At 41.1% G+C, this 24071-nt stretch overlaps 1 protein-coding gene across 4 annotated transcripts in view; it reads left to right on the top strand.

Moving 5' to 3' along the window:
• Positions 1-4851: 4851 nt before the first annotated feature.
• ift57 (intraflagellar transport 57 homolog (Chlamydomonas)) overlaps positions 4852-24071 on the top strand; it is a 27375-nt gene continuing 8155 nt past the window's right edge. The window contains exons 1-7 of one of the 4 annotated variants that reach the window (XM_061920691.1): positions 4852-5042; positions 5177-5347; positions 22405-22579; positions 22712-22830; positions 23158-23245; positions 23311-23379; positions 23458-23583. In XM_061920691.1, the coding sequence (XP_061776675.1) occupies positions 5193-5347; positions 22405-22579; positions 22712-22830; positions 23158-23245; positions 23311-23379; positions 23458-23583 (732 nt within the window). In that variant the 5' untranslated portion in view covers positions 4852-5042; positions 5177-5192. Of the gene's footprint in view, positions 5043-5176; positions 5348-18835; positions 19432-22404; positions 22580-22711; positions 22831-23157; positions 23246-23310; positions 23380-23457; positions 23584-24071 lie in introns of those variants that run through there. The other 3 variants (XM_061920692.1, XM_061920694.1, XM_061920693.1) reach the window with 3 other exon arrangements.

Here is a 24071-nt window from a genome sequence, read left to right on the forward strand (position 1 = left end):
AAGGTCATACTCGTTAATATTCATGCGCATCCCCCCTTCCCCCTCCCCTTGACCCTTGACCCCTCCCCCATCCATCACATTTTGACATAAGGTGTACTCTTATGTATACTATCTCTTGTGATAGCACTCGATCACTATGGCAGGGCATCTGTCGTTTCATCCTGGACAATATTCATGACAAATTTGTGCTTTGTTTTAAAGTCGTCCTATTTGGATTTACACACTATCAAAATTTTTTCGAAAATTCATTTTATCTTTGCAACCTCATTATACTTTTGGCTAAGTTTTATATTCATAAATGTAAGTTTCTCAATACCTGAACTGTCATTTATTTTTTTTTAAAAAGAATTAGAACTTGACTTTAAAACACTTTCTACCTCTAACAACCAAAATGCTGTGAAAACTACGATGCTGTGCTCCAAATTTGGATCATTTACGGAACCTGTGTGAGCCTATGGCTTTACACTTTGTTACAAATAAATATTTTGCATTCTATTTTAGTTGCTTTATAGAGTTTAAAACCCCCTGGCATTGTTTTGTACGGTTTCTGGACATGTTTTAAATATATATATTTTTTTCCTTACATGTATATGGTGTAGGGCTGGGCGATATGGCCTTTTTTTAATATCTCGATATTTTTAGGCCATATCGCGATACACGGTATATATCTCGATATGCCCTAGCCTTGAATGAACATTTGATGCATATAATCACAGCAGTATGATGATTCTATGTGTCTACATTAAAACATTCTTCTTCATACTGCATTAATATATTATGGTTCTTGGGCGCTTTTGTGTGTTTTCACTACTTTTCTTTTTCTTTTAGGGCCGTTTTTGTGTTTGGTTTTGATCAATGGAGCAGCAGGCCTTTTGCTTACACACGCGAGGAGCTGTTTGCGCTCTCCTTACCAGCGCTATGGGGAACGCGGCCGGATCTTCCCGCGGAACTACAGAAAAAGCGCAGGGGACGACATGCCGGCACAAAAATGAGGGAGCGGAGAAGGAAGTTTAGACCGGCAATTCCCTCCGTCCTCATGGAGAACGTGCGGTCTCTGGCGAACAAAATGGATGAATTGTTCGGGCTCGTCCGAACTCAAAAGGAGTACCCCGTGTGCAGCGTTATGTGCTTTACGGAGACTTGGCTACACGCGGACTTCCCGGACCACAGCGCGTCTCTACCCGGCTTCACAACCTCACCGGTGGATAGAAACACACTCCTGTGCGTTAAGAAAAAAGGCGGCGGGATTGCCATCTTGGTGAACGAGAGGTGGTGTAATCCTGGACATATTACTGTTAAGGAGTGTGTTTGTTTGCCGGACATTAAACTTCTAGCTGTTGGAATTCGACCATATTATTTGCCAAGGGAGTTTACTTCTGTTGTCTTCATCGGAGTTTATGTCCCTCCTTCTGCTGACAAAGCTGTTGCTTTCACACCATTCATGCCGCTGTTGCTAAGCAACAGACCAAACATCCCGATGCCCTCATTCTCATTTCGGGTGACTTTAATCATGTTTCTTTGGTCTCTATTTTACTCACTTTCCATCAATATGTGCACTGTGAAACACGGGAAAATAAAACTCTGGATTGTATGCTAATTCAAAAGATGCATACAGAGCCACTGCCCTGCCCCCCCAAGGACGATCTGATCACAATTTGGTGCTTTTAACACCTCATTATGTTCTTGCTGTGAGGAGACAGCCCATCTCAACAAAATCAGTGCGGAGGAGGAACCAGGAGGCATATTGCCTTGCAGGACTGCTTTGAGACCACAGACTGGAAAAGTACTCTGTAAGCCCCACGGGACAGATATTGGCAGCATCACAGACTGCGTCACAGATTACATACATTTCTGTGAGGACTCCATCATCCCTACAAAAACTGTCAATTGTTACCCAAATAACAAGCCCTGGATCACCAGCCAGCTAAAAGTGCTGCTGAACAAAAAGAAGCTAGCCTTCAGATGCGGAGACCGGGACGAGTTGAGGAGGATACAGTGGCAGCTTAAAGTCCAGCTGAGAGAAGGGAAAGATGCCTACAGGAGGAAGCTAGAGCCTAAACTCCAGCAAAACAACACTCGTGATGTGTGGAAAGGCGTGAAAGCCATCACAGGCTTCAACAACACAGCCAAACTGCTGAATGGGGGTGTAGACAAAGCCAACGAGCTGAATTTGTTTTTCAATAGATTTAGCAATGCACCCCTAACTGGCCCACCCCCCACTACTCCTGTCCTCACATCTCCCCTGAATATCTCTACACAAACTCCTTCTCTGATACCTGCCACCTTCTTTCAATGGCTTTCCTGCCCTATCAACAGTCTTGCCAACTCTCGCAATCTTTCCGGGAAACACCCGAATATCAGTGCCCCTCCCGACAATCTCCCGGGGCAATCATTTTCACGGTTTTCACCCAGGTAATAATATTAAGGGCGTGCCGTGATGGCACTGTCTTTAGCATCCTTTACAACCTGCCGTTTCGTCCACTTTTCAATCAATATATCAACCAATGATTATTTATATAGCCCTAAATCACTAGTGTCTCAAAGGGCTGCACAAACCACAACACAAACCACAATGACATCCTCGGCAGAGCCCACATAAGGGGAAGGAAAAATCACACCCAGTGGGACGTCGGTGACAATGATGACTATGAGAAACCTTGGAGAGGACCGCATATGTGGGCAACCCCCACGCCCCCCTGTAGGGGACTGAAAGCAATGGATGTCGAGCGGGCCTAACATGATACTGTGAAAGTTAAATCCATAGTGGATCCAACACAACCGTGAGAGTCCAGTCCAAAGTGGATCCAACACAGTAGCGAGAGTCCCGTCCATAGTGGAACCAACAGGAAACCATCTTAAGCGGAGGCGGATCAGCAGCGCAGAGATGTCCCTAGCCGATACACAGGCAAGCGGTCTATCCTGGGTCCCGACTCTGGACAGCTAGTAGTTCATCCATGGCCACCGGACAGGACCCTCTCCACAAGGGAGAGTGGAAAAGAGGAGAAAAAGAAAAGAAACGGCAGATCAACTGGTCTAAAAAGTGAGTCTATTTAAAGGCTAGAGTATACAAATTAGTTTTAAGGTGAGACTTAAATGTTTCTACTGAGGTAGCATCTCAAACTGTTACCGGGAGGGCATTTCAGAGTACAGGAGCCCGAACGGAAAACGCTCTATCGCCCGCAGACTTTTTTTGGGCTCTGGGAATCACTAATAAGCTGGAGTACTTTGTACGCAGATTTCTTGCCGGGACATATGGTACAATACAATCGGCAAGATAGGCTGGAGCTAGACCGTGTAGTATTTTATACGTAAGTAGTAAAACCTTAAAGTCACATCTTAAGTGCACAGGAAGCCAGTGCAGGTGAGCCAGTATAGGCGTAATATGATCAAACTTTCTTGTTCTTGTCAAAAGTCTAGCAGCCGAATTTTGTACCAACTGTAATCTTTTAATGCTACACATGGAGAGACCCGAAAATAATACGTTACAGTAATCGAGGCGAGACGTATCAAACGCATGGATAATGATCTCAGCGTCGTTAGTGGACAAAATGGAGCGAATTTTAGCGATGTTACGGAGATCAAAGAAGGCCGTTTTAGTAACGCTTTTAATGTGTGACTCAAAAGAGAGAGTTGGGTCGAAGATAATACCCAGATTCTTTACCGAGTCGCCTTGTTTAATTGTTTGGCTGTCAAATGTTAAAGTTGTATTATTAAATAGAGGTCGGTATCTCGCAGGACCGATAATCAGCATTTGCGTTTTTTTGGCGTTGAGTTGCAAAAAGTTAGCGGACATCCATTGTTTAATTTCATTAAGACACGCCTCCAGCTGACTACAATCCCGCGTGTTGGTCAGCTTTAGGGGCATGTAGAGTTGGGTGTCATCAGCATAACAGTGAAAGCTAACACCGTATTTGCGTATGATGTCACCTAGTGGCAGCATGTAGATGCTGAAGAGTGCAGGGCCAAGGACCGAACCCTGGGGAACTCCACACGTTACCTTAACGTAGTCCGAGGTAACATTGTTATGGGAGACGCACTGCATCCTATCAGTAAGATAAGAGTTAAACCAAGACAGGGCTAAGTCTGACATACCAATTCATGTTTTGATACGCTCTAATAAAATATTATGATCGACGGTATCGAAAGCAGCGCTAAGATCGAGGAGTAGCAACATAGATGACGCATCAGAATCATCGTTAGCAATAGATCATTAGTCATTTTTGCGAGGGCTGTCTCCGTAGAGTGATTTGCCCTGAAACCGGATTGAAAGGTTTCACATAGATTGTTAGACGCTAAGTGTTAATTTAGCTGCTCTGCAACAATTTTTTCGAGGATTTTTGAAATAAAGGGAAGGTGAGACACCGGTCGGTAGTTTACCATGAGGTCAGGATCGAGGTTAGCTCTTTTAAGGAGAGGATGAATAACCGCTTTTTTGAATGCTAGGTAAACAGTGCCCGAGGAAAGTGATAAGTTTATAATATTCAGCACTGATGGACCTAATAATACAAAGAGCTTCTTGATAATTTTCCCAGGATGTGGGTCAAGTAAACATGTTGTTTGTTTTATTCCATTTACACGTTGTAACAATTCTTCTAATGTTATTTCATCAAAACGAGAGAAACTATTTTGGAGGGCAGTGTCCGCCGTATATACAGTCGTATCAGTGTTAATAGAACCCTGTTGTAGCTGGGACGCATTGTCTTTAATCTCCTTTCTATCCATCCATCCATTTCTACCGCTTATTTAGTGGTCAATTGTACGGAATATGTACTGAACTGTGCAATCTACTAATAAAAGTTTCAATCAATCAAAAAAAAAAAGTTGAAGTTACAAACAAGGCAGCTAGGTGGCAGTAGAGCATACAGAGTGAGTAAAAGCCGTAGAAGAAAAGCTTCAGGGTCTTGCCAGATATAAATAAAAAACAATAAGTCGAGTATCTTTTTTTTTTTTTTAATTCCTTATTAGTTTCTGTTTATGAATTTATGCTATGGACATCCACTTGGGCAGAATAGATCCACGTCGCTGACGCATATTGACTAGAGGTGAGCGGCTAATGTTAACATCTCAGCTAGCGAGTTAGCTCGCCGTTGTCAGGCAACGGCGACAAACAAAGTGTTAGCTTAGCCACCGCACTAACGCTAGCTTATCCATTCCATCCCTCTTGTCCTTTGCAAAGTTCATCTTTAGTTGTCATGGCGGAAGACAGTCGCCGCGGGGAGGAGGACGAACGCGGCCCCGGAGCGCCTCACCGCGTGTTTGTGCTCATGGAGGCGTTGCTGGAGAAACTAAAAGTGTTAGACTACGAAGAGGAGCTTCTGTCCAAACACAACATGAAGACTCTGTCCAGGTGAGACGAAGAATGTTTTACAGCAGACCTGGGCAAAGTAAGGCCCGGGGGCCACATGTGGCCCGTTGAGCTTTTCAATCAGGCCCATAGGACATTCCTAAATCATTTTTTTAGATCTTTAAGATGGAAAGCGTAGCTGCCATTATGATATGCAGTGATGTTTTCTAATGTAAGTCTTCAACTATTCAAAGTATTTCAATGCTTGGAATTTGCCCTTATGGATGATATATTAGTTACTATGGTAATCTAATTAGTTGCAATGGTCATCTAATTAGTTGCAATGGTCATCTAATTAGTTGCTATGGTCATCTAACTAGTTGCTATGGTCATCTAATTAGTTACTACGGTCATCTAATTAGTTGCTATGGTCATTTAATTAGTTATTATGGTCATCTAATTAGTTACTATGGTCATCTACATCAGTGGTTCTCAAATGTGGGTATGCGTACCCCTGGGGGTACTTGAAGGTATGCCAAGGGGCACGTGAGATTTTTTTTAAATATTCTAAAAATAGCAACAATTCAAAAATCCTTTATAAATATATTTATGGAATAATACTTCCACAAAATATGAATGTCAGTTCATAAACTGTGGGGGAAAAAAATACAACAATACAATAGTCAGTGTTGACAGCTAGATTTTTTGTGGACATGTTCCGTAAATATTGATGTTAAAGATTACTTTTTTTGTGAAGAAATGTTTAGAATTAAGTTCATGAATCCAGAATGATCTCTATTACAATCCCCACAGAGGGCACTTTAAGTTGATGATTACTTCTATGAATCACTTGTTTATTTTTAAACAAGTTTTTAGTTATTTTTATATCTTTTTTTCCAAATAGTTCAAGAAAGACCACTACAAATGAGCAATATTTTGCACTGTTATACAATTTAATAAATCAGAAACTGATGACATAGTGCTGTATTTTACTTTTTTATCTCTTTTTTTCAACCAAAAATGTTTTGCTCTGATTAGGGGGTACTTTGAATTAAAAAAATGTTCACAGGGGGTAGTTCAATGAAAAAAGGTTGAGAACCACTGACCTATGTCACAGCAGCTCAGACGAGGCACCAAACAGTGTGGTCAGGAAGCGTTTTCACAGGCGCGGAAGGAGATTTTCACAACAAAGTTCTAAAGCTTAGTGATATATAGAATAGAATATAAAGTGCTTTATTGATCCCTGGCGGAAATTCAGCAAACATCAGATGTATCAGATTTTAGGTGGGTTTATTTTGTACATTTCGCGTTCATATTTCACAGTTTGTTGCATTTTTGTTGCGTTTCACTTGATTGTAAAATATGTCGATCGAAAGGGGGTTAGCGGTCATTTGTTGTCAATATTCAATGTTTTATCGTTCGTAGAAAAATGTAAAATTCCATTCCATTTTTTAGGACGGTCTGTCATAACGTTTTTTAGCATTTAATTAGACATTATTGTGAGGTTTTGTATTAGTGTTCCTAAAAATCAGATATACCGCCCTTCAGGACATATTTTTTTCTCTAAATTTGTCCCCCGAGTCAAAATAATTGCCGAGGCCTGTTTTAGAGCTATTCCCGACACATGTCATTTATGCATACTCATGATCGTGGAGAGTGAGATTAAAAAGGTTTTCTAATGACATCCAACATCCTTTCAAAGAAGATGCTAACAGAGAGGTATACGGATTATTTCATTCATAAAATGAAAGATTATGTTTTGTTCACTGCATGCTGTACATATACTACGAAGTCAAACCTACACTGTTTCAATGTCCATTTCTCAGATGATATAATTGTTGATGACTGAAGTGCTGATATCAACCAAAACTAAACCCTCCACATCCCACCCCCAGATTGTAAATAATGTAAATAATTCAATGTATATACTCTGATGATTAGCTTGTGTGATTGATTGATTGATTGATTGATTGATTGAAACTTTTATTAGTAGATTGCACAATACAGTACATATTCCGTACAATTGACCACTATATGGTAACACCCGAATAACTTTTTCAACTTGTTTAAGTCGGGGTCCATGTTAATCAATTCATGGGAAAATGATGATGACTGTATTACGCTGATAGTATATATTTATACCATGAATTGATTAAAGTGGACCCCGACTTAAACATTTGAAAAACCTATTTGTGTGTTACCATTTAGTGGTCAATTATATGGAATATGAGATAGGCTCCAGCGACCCTGAACGGACGGGACAAACGGTAGAAAATGGATGGATGTACTGTAATGTGCAATCTACTAATAAAATTCTCAATCAATCAATCAAAACGGGTTAGGGCCACATTGAGGAAAAAAAAATATATAAAATACCTACTAAATATAACACTAACAATAATAATTACTGAATAAAATATAGATATATATATCTTGACCGATACTGTTTTAGCGTGTTTTCAATAATGTCAACTGACTAACGAATTTACTGGAAAACATTTGTCAGCCAATATATAACCTCCTGGCAGAGATTCTGAGATACACTGATAGATATTACACTACTTTGCTTCACCCCAGGCTAACACGTTTGATACTTTGGCATATGTTGACATATTTTGGATTCCTTTGGGCATCTTTAATGTACAAAATGTATTGAAGTGTTCCCCATCTTTTCATTTTATGTATGCAGCCTTCACTGGAAAAAGTTTCAACACCCTTAGTCCAGTGTTGACTTTTCTTTAGTATTCTGGATTGTCCTAGTGTTTGATAAATTGACAACATAGCAGTCAGTATGTGTCCATGCACTAAATTAGCCAGATTTCTCAAATAGTTATGCTCTAAATAAGCATCCTACAACCCATGAAAGCACCTTAATGCGACCCGGTTCAGTATTTGAAAAGTCTGACTAACACAATATGATTATGCGGGTTGGAAAAACTAGATCTCTGTAATGGGTGTGTGACCGCCAGAATGGACCCTTTTTTATCGTGAATTCGCTAGTCTTAACGCGAGGAATATATTACCCGGAAGCAAGTACTTACTTCACAAATTAAAAGATGGGAACATTTGGAAGTGCATTGATGGGAGATAAAACAAGAAATGGAGATTCGGAATTTGGAATAAAATACGGATGAGGTGGAAGAGAATGAAGCAGTTATTATACAAGACAAATAATAATCCATACACAAATTTCTTCAAGCTGCATTTGTGCACTCCAAACTGTCCATCCATCCATCCATTTTCTACTGCTTATCCCTTTCGGGTTCGTGGGGGGCGCTCTAGCCTATCTTAGCTGCATTTGAACAGAAGGCGGGGTACACCCTGGACAAGTCGCAATTAACTCTGTATTCTACACAACTGGCAAGATAGTCCAGAACAATAGCAACCTTCATCTGGAACAGTCTTTTCCTTCGTACTTAAAACTCCTTCCATTAATTTATAGAGCCTTATGAATGAACTTCGCGATATTCAAAAGTTTTGTTTCCATGATTCACCGTTAGAAAATGTATTCTAAACAACTCTCTGCCACTTGTCTTTCTTTGTATCGGACCTACATCCGCTCCAAGACATTCTTGGTAGTAGCATCATGTTCGTAGCACAATCTTAAGATCTTTTCTTGATGCTGTCTATTTAGAGATGCAACACTTTCAAAATCTCCCAGAACGATCTTATCACAGAATTAAGGCCAAGGTACGATATTATTGTGGAATTGTTCCCCACCCTAAAAAGACTTGGTAAAAATTATATATTGTGTAAAATGAAGTGGCAAGAATGTTTAGGATAAACACACTTACTGTAATTAAAGACTATCATAATGCTCAAATGTTCTAATCATATCTATTACTACAAACATGTATTTTTAAGTGGAAATAATTGTGCATAAACATTCACTGTTTCAAGCAAATATCTGAAAATGTGACTTAATTATTTAAATATCTCAAAAATGAATGTCCAGCTTTGCTGTCTTCAAATATATTTTCCGGGTGATGGTTTTTCAAGTAGCTTCTCATATTTTTCGCGGTGTGCAGAGTCCGCGCTCCAACCGGGCGGTCTCCCTCCGTCTCGGTGTACCGTGACCCGCTCTGCGTCGCCTTGGAAACACTCTAGACCATGGGCGTCAAACGGGCTGCGAACAAGTTTAATCAGGAGCAACCCGCAACATCCATCCATGCGTTTCCTACCGCTTTTCCATTTTTTGGGGTCGCGGAGGGTGCTGGAGCCCATCTCAGCTGCAATTGGGCGGAAGGCGGGTACACCCTGGACAAGTCGCCACCTCATCGAAGGGCCAACACAGATAGACAGACAACATTCACACTCACATTCACACACTAGGGTCAATTTAGTGTTGCCAATCAACCTATCCCCAGATGCATGTCTTTGGCAGTGGGAGGAAGCCGGAGTACCTGGAGGGAACACACACAGTCATGGGGAGAACAAACTAAAAAAAAAATTAAAAAATAGCAACACATTTTTAATGATGTCTCAATAGCAATTCAAGTGTTACCTACATCACACATGACATCCTTTAAAGATGACATGTCAGCTGACACTAAACGCCCTCTGGATTTGCTGCTGCTACTCCAATCAGTGCAAGTGCAAGCAATCAGCTGCTCCTGTTGTGGTTGGTAGCAGCTGGTGGCAGTATCGACGCACAATACTTAATTTCATTGTAAATTATCCACTCATAAAATAAGGAAATGGTAAGATGCAAAGACTTAAACTTGACCATAATCTTTGGAGTTAGAGTTCCATGCAGTGCTTGCAATTGGTTGAATGCATGATGCGCGTGCCCAGAACTCCACTGTAAAAATGTGTGTTTCTGCATTTGTTGTGTCTGTTCTATTTTATTTCATATTTAAGTTTACCATGTTCATATTGGTTAAGTTTGTAGTTATGTTACCTTGATTTCGGCTATGGTGTCATTTTGATAACTGTCTGGTTTATATTATAATTGTAATATTTGAATGAGGATACATGAATGTGTTGTAGCGGGCAGCATGGTGAGAGAGGGGGTAGTGCATTTGCCTCACAATACAAAGGTCCTGGGTTCAATCCCGGGCTCGGGATCTTTCTGTGTGGAGTTCGCATGTTTTCCCCGTGACTGCGTGGGTTCCCTCCAGGTACTCCGGCTTCCTCCCACTGCCAAAGACATGCACCTGGGGATAGGTTGATTGGCAACACTAAATTGGCCCTAGTGTGTTAATGTAAGTGAGAATGTTGTCTGTCTATCTGTGTTGGCCCTGCGATGAGGTGCGACTTCTCCAGGATGTACCCGCCTTCCGCCCGATTGTAGCTGAGATAGGCTTCAGCGCTCCCTGTGAGCCCAAAAAGGGACAAGTGGTAGGAAATGGATGGTTGGATGGAATGTACTGTGGCAGTTTGCAAATTTCACCAATGCGGCGGTTTCAAGAAACACTTGATTGCTTTTCCAAACGTTTTTAATGAACTGCCAACATGAGAATTCAAAACAGCAAATGGTTAAACTTTAATGGTTTTAAAAAAACACTTCGACAAAGTCGAAGTTCATTGTGTTCTTGGTGTTTTTGAAACTGCATCATTTTTTTTTATAGCTTGAAGTGCTTTGCCAAAAAACACATTTTTGAGCGCGACCATTTTTTGTCACTTCGGTGGGTTAGTGTGAGTTTTTGAAAATAATTATCAACCTATTAAAGACTAATTACATCATCTAAAGTGTTCCACTTTGCAACTAGCTTTTGGAAATTATGCATGTTTTGTATTTTTCCCATTGTAAAAAAATTGTTTTTTTTTACAAAAGAGCATAAAACAAAAAAAACATTACAAATATATTACAAATTTATATTTATGGATAGGTGTGAAGCTGTTAAAAAATATAAACCACTGAAAGTTTAAAAACATAATTTATGACTTATAACACTTTTTGGAGCACAATCTTTTTGCTGCTTTGGAGGCCTAACATAGTTTTGAATTAAGTTGAGTAATTAGGCCCTTTTCCACAAAAAGTTCAGGAACTTGAAGTGTGTGGTTTGTGTTTTCACCACATTTCACAGTTCAGGGCAGTTTATACAAATCAGGCTGATGATGTATGGAGGAGTGGTTTACTGTATTTCTATACTGATACCATGTAAATAAACACACAATATTAGTTCACAGTTATTTTACTAATATGTAAGCAAATGAAATACAAAGCAATCATATCCAAAACAATATGATTTAAAAAAGAAAGCGTGCCTAAATGTTCATAATAAGTCAGGCTTTTGTTCGCAATATCTAACAGTCAAAAAGTCATCCTTTCGGTAAATGATGAATACATCAATCAATCAATCAATCAATGTTTACTTATATAGCCCTAAATCACTAGTGTCTCAAAGGGCTGCACAAACCACTACGACATTCTCAGTAGGCCCACATAAGGGCAAGGAAAACTCACACCCAGTGGGACGTCGGTGACAATGATGACTATGAGAACCTTGGAGAGGAGGAAAGCAATGGATGTCGAGCGGGTCTAAAATGATACTGTGAAAGTTAAATCCATATTGGATCCAACAGAATACATGAGGGCCAGGCGATTCCTTTTGGTACATTTCAGCTGTAAATAACAATATATTAATGGTAAAGGCCAGGGATTATCTCACGCCGACAATACAAACACACTAGCGTTAGCTTGTTAACACTAGCATTCTGTTCACTCAGGTTGAGGCTAATAACTACACAAATGGAGTGTCACCTACAGATGAGCAGATGAGGTTTACCCTGAGTCCGGCTTCATACTCCTCCGTAAATACCGTATTCCCTTGAATTGCCGCAGGGCATATAGTATGCGCCTGCCTTAAATTACTGCTGGGTCAAACTCGCTTACCAAAATAATTAGCGCATGCTTAGTGTTACCTCCTGGTCAAACTTGTGACGTCACGAGTGACACTTCCACTGTCATAACTTTCAAAATGGAGGAGGCTGATTTCAATACTGGTAATTTGAAGTCGCATAAAGGGAAGAAGATTAAGAGCTATTCAGTAGGATTTAAGGTCCAAGCTTACATCACACTCAAATTTTTACCGCATACCTTTGGTAAGTGCCGGAGTGAGAAGAGGTTTTAAAATTATTAGCGCATGCTTACTTTTACCGCATGCCTTTGGTAAGCGCAGGAGTGAGAAGAGGATTTAAATTAATTAGCGCCCCGGCAGCAATTCAGGGAAATACGGTACGTTCAAAATAGTCTGTCCCCTTCTCGTAGCTGCGCGTGACAAAATTAAGTTTGTCAAAATTAATAAACAACAATAAACTGCATAATATTTAAAGACTACGGCTGAGTAAAAATATTCCAAAATAGTTATACTGATTAGCGTTCTTCAGTACAATGATGCCCCACAAAAGTTACTGCATTTTGAGAGCTCCTTTTATCCTTCTTTCTCACCGTTGCCAAGTTTGTTGTAATACAAAAACACAAAAAATAACAAATAAACAAGTCGCCGCGTATATTGAAATGGCGGTCGTATGTTTGATAGATATGTTTTGGGTTTTGGAAACGCCCACAACTGTGTTCAACCAATCAGCGTTCGACAGCACAACCAGCCCCCGAAACGGTTTCTGGTCGCTTGCAAAAGTCCCACCTAGCTCGGAGGAACTCTGAAAAGTTCTTGAATAACTAATCTACCCAGGTAGTTTTTGGTAGAAACACAAGGGGAACTTTATTATGGCATGTGGGAAAGTTCCTGAAAAAGTTAATGCGGTGGAAAAGGGCCTTACGATTAAGAATGGCCACTGGCTCCTTCTCTGCCCAACTCATTCAGAGGAAGCTTTGATTCGCAGGGGTCCTTTGTCATCTCCCCACCATTGCTTGCTTCTGGTTTTCTGGCCTTTTCTCATGGGTGTGATGTGCCTGGCTTGGAGAACCTCCTCACACTATCATGTTAATTTCAGCATCCCTTGATATTTTGATCCACTGATAGCATTGGCTCAAACTTTTTGAGAGTCATCCTCTATTTGTGTTAGGATAAAATTGTGATATAAACATTACCATGAGGAGGCTCATTCATTACTAAGGGTGTAACGGAATTGTAGATACCGTTGTATTTCGGTTTTGTCTAATAGATAGATAGATAGTACTTTATTGATTCCTTCAGGAGAGTTCCTTCAGGAAAATTTAAAATCCAACAGTAGTGTACAGAGTTGAGATCAATTTAAAAAGTAAATAATGGGGGTTTATATGGAAACAAAATAGAAAAATATTAAAATAATAATAAATATAAAAAGCAACAATGTGAATAAAAATATAACAGTAAAATAAGAATATAACAATAGAAACTAGGCAGTAGTGACCATGTTATGAAAACGTATCCCCTGTCATCCTAGTACCCCCCACTCCCCTCCCCAGAGAGGAGTTGTACAGTCTAATGGCGTGTGGGACAGGAGTTTTTGAGTCTATTAGTCCTGCCCTTGGGATGAAGCAGTCTAGCACTGAACAGGCTCCTCTGGCTACTGATAAATGTATGCAGAGGGTGACTGGCATCGTCCAGGATGCTCACTAGTTTTCCCACAGTCCTCTTCTCTGCCACTGTCACGAGTGAGTCCAGTTTCATTCCGATTGTAGAACAGGCCCGCCTGATCAGTTTCTCCAGTCTGGAGCTGTCCTTCTTAGATGTACTGCCCCCCAGCACTCTACCATGTAGAACACAACACTGGCAACCACAGACTGAGAGTACATCCACAAGAGTTTTCTACAAATGTTGAAGGAGCGCAGCCTCCTGAGGAAGTACAGCCTGCTCTGTCCTTTCTTGTACAGGTGGTCCGTGTTAACAGTTCAGTCCAGCTTATTGTCTACCCAAACCCCGAGGTATTTCAATGAGTCCACGGTCTGTACCTCATCTCCCTTGATCACAATAGGTTGTGACCGTGGACTCGACCGCCCAAACTCAAAGACCAACTCCTTGGTCTTTGACGGGTTGAGTTGCAAGAGGTTCGTGTGGCACCAGACAGCAAAGTCCCTTAACAGCCTCCGAAACTCCTCCTCTCTGCCGTCCCTGATGCACCCGACCGTGGCTGTGTCATCCGCGTACTTCTGGGTGTGACCCAGCTCTGAGTTGGAGCAGAAGTCAGCAGTGTACAGGGTGAAGAGAAGAGGGTCCAGCACCGTTCCTTGCGGTGCTCCGATGCTGCTGATCACAGTGTCAGATGTGATGTCCTTCAGTGTGACGTACTGTGGCCTGTCGGTGAGGTAGTTCGAAATCCAGGCAACCAGGCAGGGGTCCACTTGCATTCTGTCCAGCTTGTCCTGAAGGAGGCGGGGCTGGATGGTATCAAAGGCACTCGAGAAGTCCAGGAACAGGATCCTCACAGTGCCATTTCCCTTATCCAGGTGTGAGTGGGCTCGGTGCAGCAGGTAAAGGATAGCATCCTCCACACCAACGCCTGCCTGGTACGCAAACTGCAGGCTGTCCTGGGCATGTTGAACCTGTGTCCTGAGGAGGCTGAGAAAGAGCATTGTCTTCATTATATGAGAGGTGAGCGCCACTGGTCTGTAGTCGTTCAGCTCACTGGGGTAGTTCTTTTTGCGAACTGGAACGATGCGTGACGTCTTTTAGAGGGTAGGCACTCTCCCCAGCTGCAGGCTGAGGTTGAAGATCCACTGGAGTGGTTCACCCAGTTCTGCAGCAAAGGTCTTCAGGAGTCGGGGACACAGCTTGTCTGGGCCTGCTGCTTTCCTTGGCTGTAGCTTCCTCAGTTGACCTCTGACCTGGTCCGCAGAAATGACTAATGTCTGCGTAAAGGTGGTGGAGTGGGGTGCTGCCATGGCTGGGGGGGAGGTGTGTTGAGGGGAGCAGAAGAGGGGGTGGCTGTGATGGGGAGTGGGGGGTGGAGAGGACACGGGCTGGTTGAACCGGTTGAAGAAGTTATTCATCTCATTGGCCCTCACTAATGTCCCCACCGCAACAGCTCTGGTCTTTGTCTTGTGGCCTGTGATGGTTTTCACACCTTCTCAGACCTCCCTCATGTTGTTTTGCTGCAGCTTCTGCTCCAGCTTCTTCCTGTAGCTGTCCTTAGCCTCCCTCACGCGTTGTCTCCCCTCCTGCTGTGCTGCTCTCATTGCCTCCCTGTCTCCACTCCCAAAGGCAGCTTTCTTCTTGTTAAGGACAGCTTTAACCTTTGGTGTTACCCAGGGTTTGTTATTGTTAGTAGCACAGAACAGTCTTAACAGGGCAGATCACGTCCACGCAAAATTTGATATGAAACGAAAACTTAGTGAGTGCAGTTTGAGTAAGGGGTAGTAAAGAGGAAGCATGCACGAAACATTAGATCACAGTAGATAATAGGAATAGTTTTTTTGTGAACATTTCCTGAACATTTATTCAAAATCCACCCATAATATTTTGAGTTATGTTGCTAACAATAACATAACGCAGGTCCCCTGCGAGAAGACAAAAGCTGTCTTTCATCTTATCAAGCAAAAGGCTTGTAAAACTCCACTGTGTGCGATGGGATGCGACATAGACGTGTGGGTTTCTGTGATCTATTGACAGCCACAGCAAAACCTTGTCCTGACCCGAGATCTACAAAGCGGAGAGGAAGCATACCTGACGCAGCTGGTGGCACCTTTTCTTTGAACCATTTATGACCGAGTGCAACAGCTGTTTACGACCCTCCTCCCTTTAGAAACAGCTGCAACTATGTAATCAGAAAAGGCCCAAATAAAATAGGATACGTGGAAATCCCTCGTCAGAGTGTGGTGGGAGACTGTACGGAGTTGCTGCACCGACGTTTTTCCTCATGAGCTAAATTGAATCCTTGCTGTTTGATTTCTTTGATTCTTGTTTTGTCCAATAGATGTCATCAGTGTTTGAACCTGACGAAGAAGGTTTACGTCTCCTTAGGGCTGGGTGATATTGCCTTTTTTTAATATCGTGATATTTTTAGGCCGTATCGTGATGTACGATATATATCTCGGTATTTCGCCTTAGCCTCGAATGAACACTTGATGTATATACTCACAGCAGTATGATGATTCTATGTGTCACTCTACATTAAAACATTCTTCTTCATACTGCATTAGTATATGCTCATTTTAAACTTTCATGCATAGAAGGAAATCACAACCAAGTCAATTGACCAAAACTGTATTTATTAAAGTTATTAGCAGTTGAGTTTTGAAACGATGCTACATATTAGCAGTAATGCTAATTCAGGTAGCAACGCTTGTGCCCCGTACTTGACAAATTACAGTTGTCTATTCGACATATTCCCGCTTGAAGCCGAACCACTGCCAGACGATGGACCCCGTGCTGTTTTTCTTGGGAATTAATTCTTTCTTCGTTGCCATATTCCCACCTTCTTTCTCTTGTATTATACCTCGCAACACTTCGCTAGCATCACAGCTAACGTTAGCCACGCTGCTGCCTCTCGGCTGAGCGAGGGCGTAAACATATGTGACGTATGACGTGACAGTATGTGATGTGTGTAAGAATATGCGCTCGCTGTCTGTGAGAAGGAGAAACAAGAAGGAGTGGGAAGAGCATGTAGTGTAATGCCCGCAGATAAAAGCAACTGCGTGAGAACGTATACTCTAATATTACGATATAGTCATTTTCTATATCGCACAGACAAACCCGAGATATATCGCGTATATCGATATATTGCCCAGCCCTACGTCTCCTTTTTTATTTAGATATTCAATGTTTACACAACAACACATGTCTCAACAGGAATGGGGAGTATGTAAACAGTCATTGTTTTCGGTCACATTGAAGACAAAAGAAGATGCTTTGGGCTTGAGCTCGTCCTGGATTCAGCTTCGCCAGGTCTTGACGACAATAAACAACCCCTCCTGTCTCATTCCAACGTACACAGCGAAATCTTCCAAGACCTTGCTCCGTGCAACAAAGACAGCTCTCATCTGTTCACTGGAAACTCAGAGAGTGGAAAATGTTTTGCTAATTTACATACAATTTTTCTATCAATTGGTTTTATATTTGTTTTTGTTTTTATTCAGTCATTGGTGTGGCTAAGGATAATATTTGATTCTTGTTTTTAATGTTTTTGTCCAGCACTTTGGAAACATTTTTGTTTAAATGTTCCATACAAATAACGTGGACTGGATTGGATTTGATTGTATGCAGGCTTCTTTCTGAAAATAGCCTAATTCTGTGTAAAATGTATTGGTTAGAGATTTGATATTGACAAAACGCTTGTCTATTCAGCTATTATGGTCCGAGCACCTCAACTCTTAGTAAGAGGTAGTGGAAGTTTGAAATTCCTTAGAGTAGCCCAGTCGAACGAGCTGGATTTGGCTGCGTATCTGGCAACCTCAGTCAGGGAGAGAGGGAGGGGACAACAGCATTTTGACTGTGATTGCAGTACCATTTTGGCCACAGTATTACATATGGCACCTTTAATAGATAACTTGCTTTTAAATTGTAGTTAAACAGATATTTATTTTATTTTAACAATTTTGTCATGTATGATAATATATTTGTCAACCCGAATTCATAAAAATGTATTACATTATTAACATGCAATAAATTATTAGTACAGATTCATACATAAATCAAGTTTGAGTATATTTTATTTTCAAAAATGTAATGTATGAAAATATATGTGTTACATTATTAGATAATATTGAATAAAAATATATGCAACTGCATGCAGTTAATGTATTTTTTTCTGTCAAAACGAAAAGAACGAATACATTTAGTAAGAAAAGATAAAGTACTTTATTGATGCATATATTTTCCAAGCTTTCACAGGCCAAATAAATTGATGTGGCGGGTCAGATCTAGCCCCTGGCCTTAAGTTTGACACGTGACCCAGAGGTAGTTTGGCCGAGTCTGCTCTCAGTGCTGCTGAAGTTCAAAATCCTGCCGAGTCTGCAAAAAGGCGTGACGTCACTGTTGTTTCCTTTCCAGCGCTCTTACTTTCTGTTCCACTTCCTGACATGCTCCCTGAGTGCTGTTTCCCTTTGTCAAAATAAGTAGAAACCTCCCCTTTAGAGGACCTATTTACCCGCGTATTTCCCCGCTTTAGGGGTTTGAAGCAAGGCTGGACCGTAGGGCCCCGTGTATAACTGGTGTATAATGAAGGCCAGGAATGTAATCGCTTATGTAAACCATATCTGTGATAGTACTCACAAAAGGTGATGGTGTATAAATGATCAAATGTGTAAATCAACATGTGAAAGGATAAGTGACCTTTGACCAACATTCAGGTATGGCAGAGTGGAAGGCTACTCTAGACAACCATCTGTGTTAGTTAAAACCTTCCCAGCACAAGTGTAATGGGTTCATCAACAGGACATTAGGGAGGAACTTGTTATGACAGGACACTGATGAGGAACATGTTTTTGGAGCCATAAAGATCACGCGGTAGCGGAGGTTGACTTGACACAGCGCGTGCTGATGTGGGGGAATAACGGGATGTTGGGCAAGAATCCGAAAAACTCCGGATGCAGCCAGTTTTAGGATAGCAACAAGTATACTGAGCCAATTAAGAGTTGGTGCAAGGGTCACATGTGTAACAACCAATGTATTGTTGAGAATAATGTCATGTGTTGTATCTCCATAGCAATGCTATAGCAACGGGGTAACCACCCCGAAACCGAAGGTATATAGCAATGTTGAATTCGCTATTATACGGGATTTCGTTCTTCAACGTTGCATCGAATGGACAACAGGAAAGACCTCTGAACTGCTTGGACTGAAAAGAACATTCCCAGCTCTCCAAACAGAACTCAATTCGACAAAGAAGAGACTTTTCTCCATTTCCGATCTCCCCCTGCGACGAAGTTAAAAGGGGAACAAGACTTTCGCTCTGTCCAGCCGAGGACGCAGGGCGTTGGCCGCTCGGGCTTTGGCTCTCGGCCACCACCACTTCTCCTTTTTGGCCTCCCCACTTCTGCCGCGCAGCCGAAAGCTGGATGTGATCGCCGGGCCGGGCGATCCATCTGGCTTCCTCCAAATTACATTTTTGGACACTTCTAGACTTTTTCTCTTTTTGGAAAGCTCGCTTCGATTCCTTCCCTTTTAGGGACACTTTTCGGGTTTTGAACTCGTTTGATTAATTGACACCCCAGCATGCCTCTGATTAGCGATCAGGAGACGCACCTGCTTGTGATCACTAATCAGAGAGCTATATTATGCCTGCCAGCTCTGCAATGACAGCTGGAGGATTGACAGACAAAGGTTATTATTGTTTATGTTTGTCAATGCAAACCGGCAAGGTGTTAGTTGTACTGCTTTTCATTTGCTTGCTTTGCTTATGTCAAGCCTGCTTATGCTTTTTGTGCACTTCCCTTGTGCACATTAAGACTTTTACCTGCATGTTGCCACCGGTGTACTGCATCGATGCATGTTTGTGACAGTAAGCGTTAGGGGTGTGGGAAAAAATCGATTCGAATACGTTGTGCGATTCAGAATCGATTCTAATATTTTTTTTAATCAATTTTTTTTTTTTTTTAATCAATCCAACAAACCACTACACAGCAATACCATAACAATGCAATCCAATTCCAAAACCAAACCTGACCCAGCAACACTCAGAACTTTAATAAACAGAGCAATTGAGGAGACACAAACACGACACAGAACAAACCAAAAGGAGCGAAACAAAAATGAATATTATCAACAACAGTAGCAATATTAGTTATAATTTCAGCATAGCAGTGATTAAAAATCCCTAATTTACATTATCAGTAGACATTTATAAAAAAATTTTAAAAAAGAACAATAGTATAACAGTGGCTTACACTTGCATCGCATCTCATAAGCTTGACAACACACTGTGTCCAAAGTTTTCAAAAATATAAAATAAGTCATATTTTATTTTAGGTAAAACAAATGTACATTATTGCAATCAGTTGATAAAACATTATCCTTTACAATTATAAAAGCTTTTTTTTTTTTAAAAACTACTACTCTGCTAGCATGTCAGCAGACTGGAGTAGATCCTGCTGAAATCCTATGTAATGAATGAATACAGAATCGTTTTGAATCGGAAAAATATCGTTTTTGAATTGAGAATCACATTGAATCGAAAAAATCGATATATTATCGAATCGTGACCCCAAGAATCGATATTGAATCGAATCGTGGGACACCCAAAGATTCGCAGCCCTAGTAAGCGTGTTGGACCACATTGAGTTATCTTGCCTTTAGATTTACCATCCAATAACGGATTCCTTGAGGTACAGAAAAATACTTGTCCTTTTTTTGTAAAAAAAATAAATAAATAATAATACGGTAAAATTAGCTTTACTTTACAATTGTATAAATGTCACAATGACTCACCTGCTGATGGCATCATAATATCAAAACAAAATCTGTCCTTGTCACGTTCTCCCAGGTGATTACATAATATGTTTTGAAGCATGTTAAAGTAATAATAATTAAAAAAAATACAAAATCATAATACCACAGGGCTTCACGGTGGTAGAGGGGTTAGTGCGTCTGCCTCACAATACGAAGGTCCTGCAGTCCTGGGTTCAATCCCGAGCTCGGGATCTTTCTGTGTGGAGTTTGCATGTTCTCCCCGTGAATGCGCGGGTTCCCTCCGGGTACTCCGGCTTCCTCCCACATCCAAAGACATGCACCTGGGGATAGGTTGATTGGCAACACTAAATTGGCCCTAGTGTGTGAATGTTGTCTGTCTATCTGTGTTGGCCCTGCGATGAGGTGGCGACTTGTCCAGGGTGTACCCCGCCTTCCGCCCGATTGTAGCTGAGATAGGCGCCAGCGCCCCCCGCCACCCCGAAAGGGAATAAGCGGTAGAAAATGGATGGATGGATGGATAATACCACAAGGAAAAGCATCTTATTGGCTATTGTTTGTAACTATCTCCCGGCCCCTCTTTCATATGTACACTGTTAAGGAGCTGTGATTGGATATTTTCCTAACATGTCCTACCCTTCTACAAGACGAAATTAAATAAGATTGGATTTATTTTTGTCTTTTTTTTATTAATTGACTTTTTGTAATAGTCTTAGTCAACGTGCATTTGGTTTGCTTAGTTAATTTTCATGAAGGGAAAATAGTTTGTTAATGATAACCACAAAAATGATTAGTCAACGAAATTAATACCGGCCGGTAAATGCTTTTGCGGGAGTGAGACCAATACTGTACTATCTGTATGTGACCATTGTTAAATAAACCTTATTTTATGTTAAAGTTGACCCGATCCCTCAATGCTCAACCAAAGAATGCAGTAGAATTTTACAATTTGGATCAACAGTTGATCTTAGATCGCTTAGATTTTGACAACAATTTGACAACAGGTAGATCAGTATCGTGCTGATGTTGAAACTACAGCCAAAAGACATTAGGTTGGAAAGAAACAAAAAAACATCTCCTTTGCCCTCAACAGAAACTGGTTTCATCACGGGATATTGAAAATGATAGTTGGTGCATTTGTCTTTGTTTCTTGTATTGAAGAAATAGGCATAATCTACCAAGTTGAATTATTTGTGTGGTAAACATACTTGCCCAATAAATCTGATTCTGATATTTTGCGATATTGCCTCGGCAACTTGAAGCTAAAGGCGCTGCAGTGAATGACATTTGAGAGTTTTTTTGGGTGAATTTGTAAAAATCTTTTGGCGCTGGAGGCTACGGCTGTCACAATTACTTTCATATCATCTGATCTTGGTTAATATCACAATTCTGCCAGTTTGAAAAGCATCTAAGATGACTAAAGATGAGTTAAAATTTTATTGAAATACTGAGTCAGTAACTATGCAAATTCAACAAGATTAACATAGAAAATATGTTACTTTGTTACTCAAAAGTAAAACAAATGTAGAAAATTATAAAATAGTACACTGCACTATTTTACAGTCTCAAGTTTTTCCAGGAATGCAAGACCCAATATAAACAAACTGCCCAATTGGGGATGATGAAGACGTTTTAAAAAGCTAAATCAAGTTTTCAAATTATGATGTTACTGATAGAGGAATACTTTCCATCTAAGCAGAATGGACTTCTCTCTCAATTAATTGTAATGAATTGCTTTATATAATATTTTTCTTTACACAGATACTGTACATAGAAATGACTCTATATTGAGCAAGCTAGCAATATCAGAATAGAATATTAGAAAATAAAGAGAAATCATGTCTTGATTTGTTTATGTTGCCCCTCACCCCTCTCCCCCTCACACTGCAGACATTACTTTGTGTCCAGTCGGTACTTGGCATCCAATCCTGGCGAGCAGTTCTACATGTTCACCATCATGGCGGCCTGGCTCATCAACGCGTGTGGGAGGTCCTTCGCCATACCCCAAGAAGATGACGAGCCCATCGCCATTGTGTCCAACATCTTGGCAGAGCTGCGTTCTTTTGTAAAGTCTCTTCTTTAAAGTCATTGATGTAACATTTTCTAAGTGGGCCCATCACATTTGCTAATTCCTTTACTTTTCAATTTTTCTGCTTGGTGGAAGTACAATTGTGCTGACAGGTTTGTGTCTCAGCAGGAGCTGAAGGTGGACTTCCCGCCCTCTAAACTGAAGTCGGGTTCGGGCGAGCACGTCTGCTTTGTGTTGGACAGACTCGCTGATGAGGCCCTCAGGAGGCGGGGCTTCTCTTTTAAAAGGTGCCATGATGTGTCTATATGTCCTTCGTGTGCGTGCGTGTGTGTGTGGCATTTATGGCCCTTAAGTTATTGTCTTTCAAAAATGAAGGACTTATGACCATAAAACCCCATGTTGACTTCCATGCAACCCTAATCTAGGGCAATACCGAAAGACATGTGACTTCATATTACAACAAATACAAACATGTAAATATGATTGTGTATGTGCGTGTGTGAAATGTGTAAGTGCATATGTATGAATGCTTATTATGTGATTATTGTGTGTGTGTGTGTGTGTTTATGCACATGGCAGAATGTGACGTGCCTGCTTTGTGTCGTTCATTTCAGGCCAATCTACCCGACTGAAATCGGAGAAGAAGAGTCGATGATGGAGGATGACACAGAGCTGACTTTTAACAAAGTGGAGGAGATGATGGTGTGTGGTCTCCTTGTAGGCGCCTTCCATCCATCCAGTCATGTTACCTTGTCTTGTCTTCTCAGGAGGAGCCTGATGAAGACGAGGTCAACCTGGTGGACTTGGAGGCACTGACCCTTCAGAGCAGTCGCACTGTGAGCTCACGCGAACTGCCTGACAGCTTGTATTGTGAGCAATCACAGTCAACAATGTTGCCTCTGATTGTACTACAGGAAGCGGCCGCTGCGCTGGCTAAACCCGACAACATCCTGCAGTCCACGGTGGACGCGGCCGAGTGGAATCTGGAAGTGGAACGAGTCCTGCCCCTGCTTAAAGTCACCATCAGAACCGACAACAAGGTAATAATCCAACGTTCCAATCATTCAAACCAATCAAACAATAGAAATGTTTAGCTCAATATTGATCAATTGACATACTGTATTTTCCAAAACAACATTCCCATTGAAAATAAATGGACAATTTTTGTTCCACATTTGGGACATTTTTCAAGTGCTTAAATCCAAAATGAAAACATTCAGTGCATGCAGGACATTTTGAACACAACTTTTCACTTTTCCCAGGATTTTTTTTTTTTTTTAAACACAAATTACTATTAAATCATGCAACAGTGCAACTACGGTTTAAAAAAACAATCTTTCATCCCACTGTCTTGTCTCATTTTTTAAGCCCGTCTCCAAGCTCTATGTTCTCTCAAAAGATTCTGGAAAACTTCTGTTCAGGGAATTTAAAATTTTCTTAGGTCAACGTGGCATCCTTAAAGACTTAAGGTCTGCTTTTTAGTGTCACTTCAACACTACATATGTGCTGCTGAGGGTTTTGAATCATG

Source organism: Nerophis ophidion, linkage group LG14 (assembly GCF_033978795.1).
Source record: "Nerophis ophidion isolate RoL-2023_Sa linkage group LG14, RoL_Noph_v1.0, whole genome shotgun sequence".
NCBI classification, from domain to species: Eukaryota; Metazoa; Chordata; class Actinopteri; order Syngnathiformes; family Syngnathidae; genus Nerophis; species Nerophis ophidion.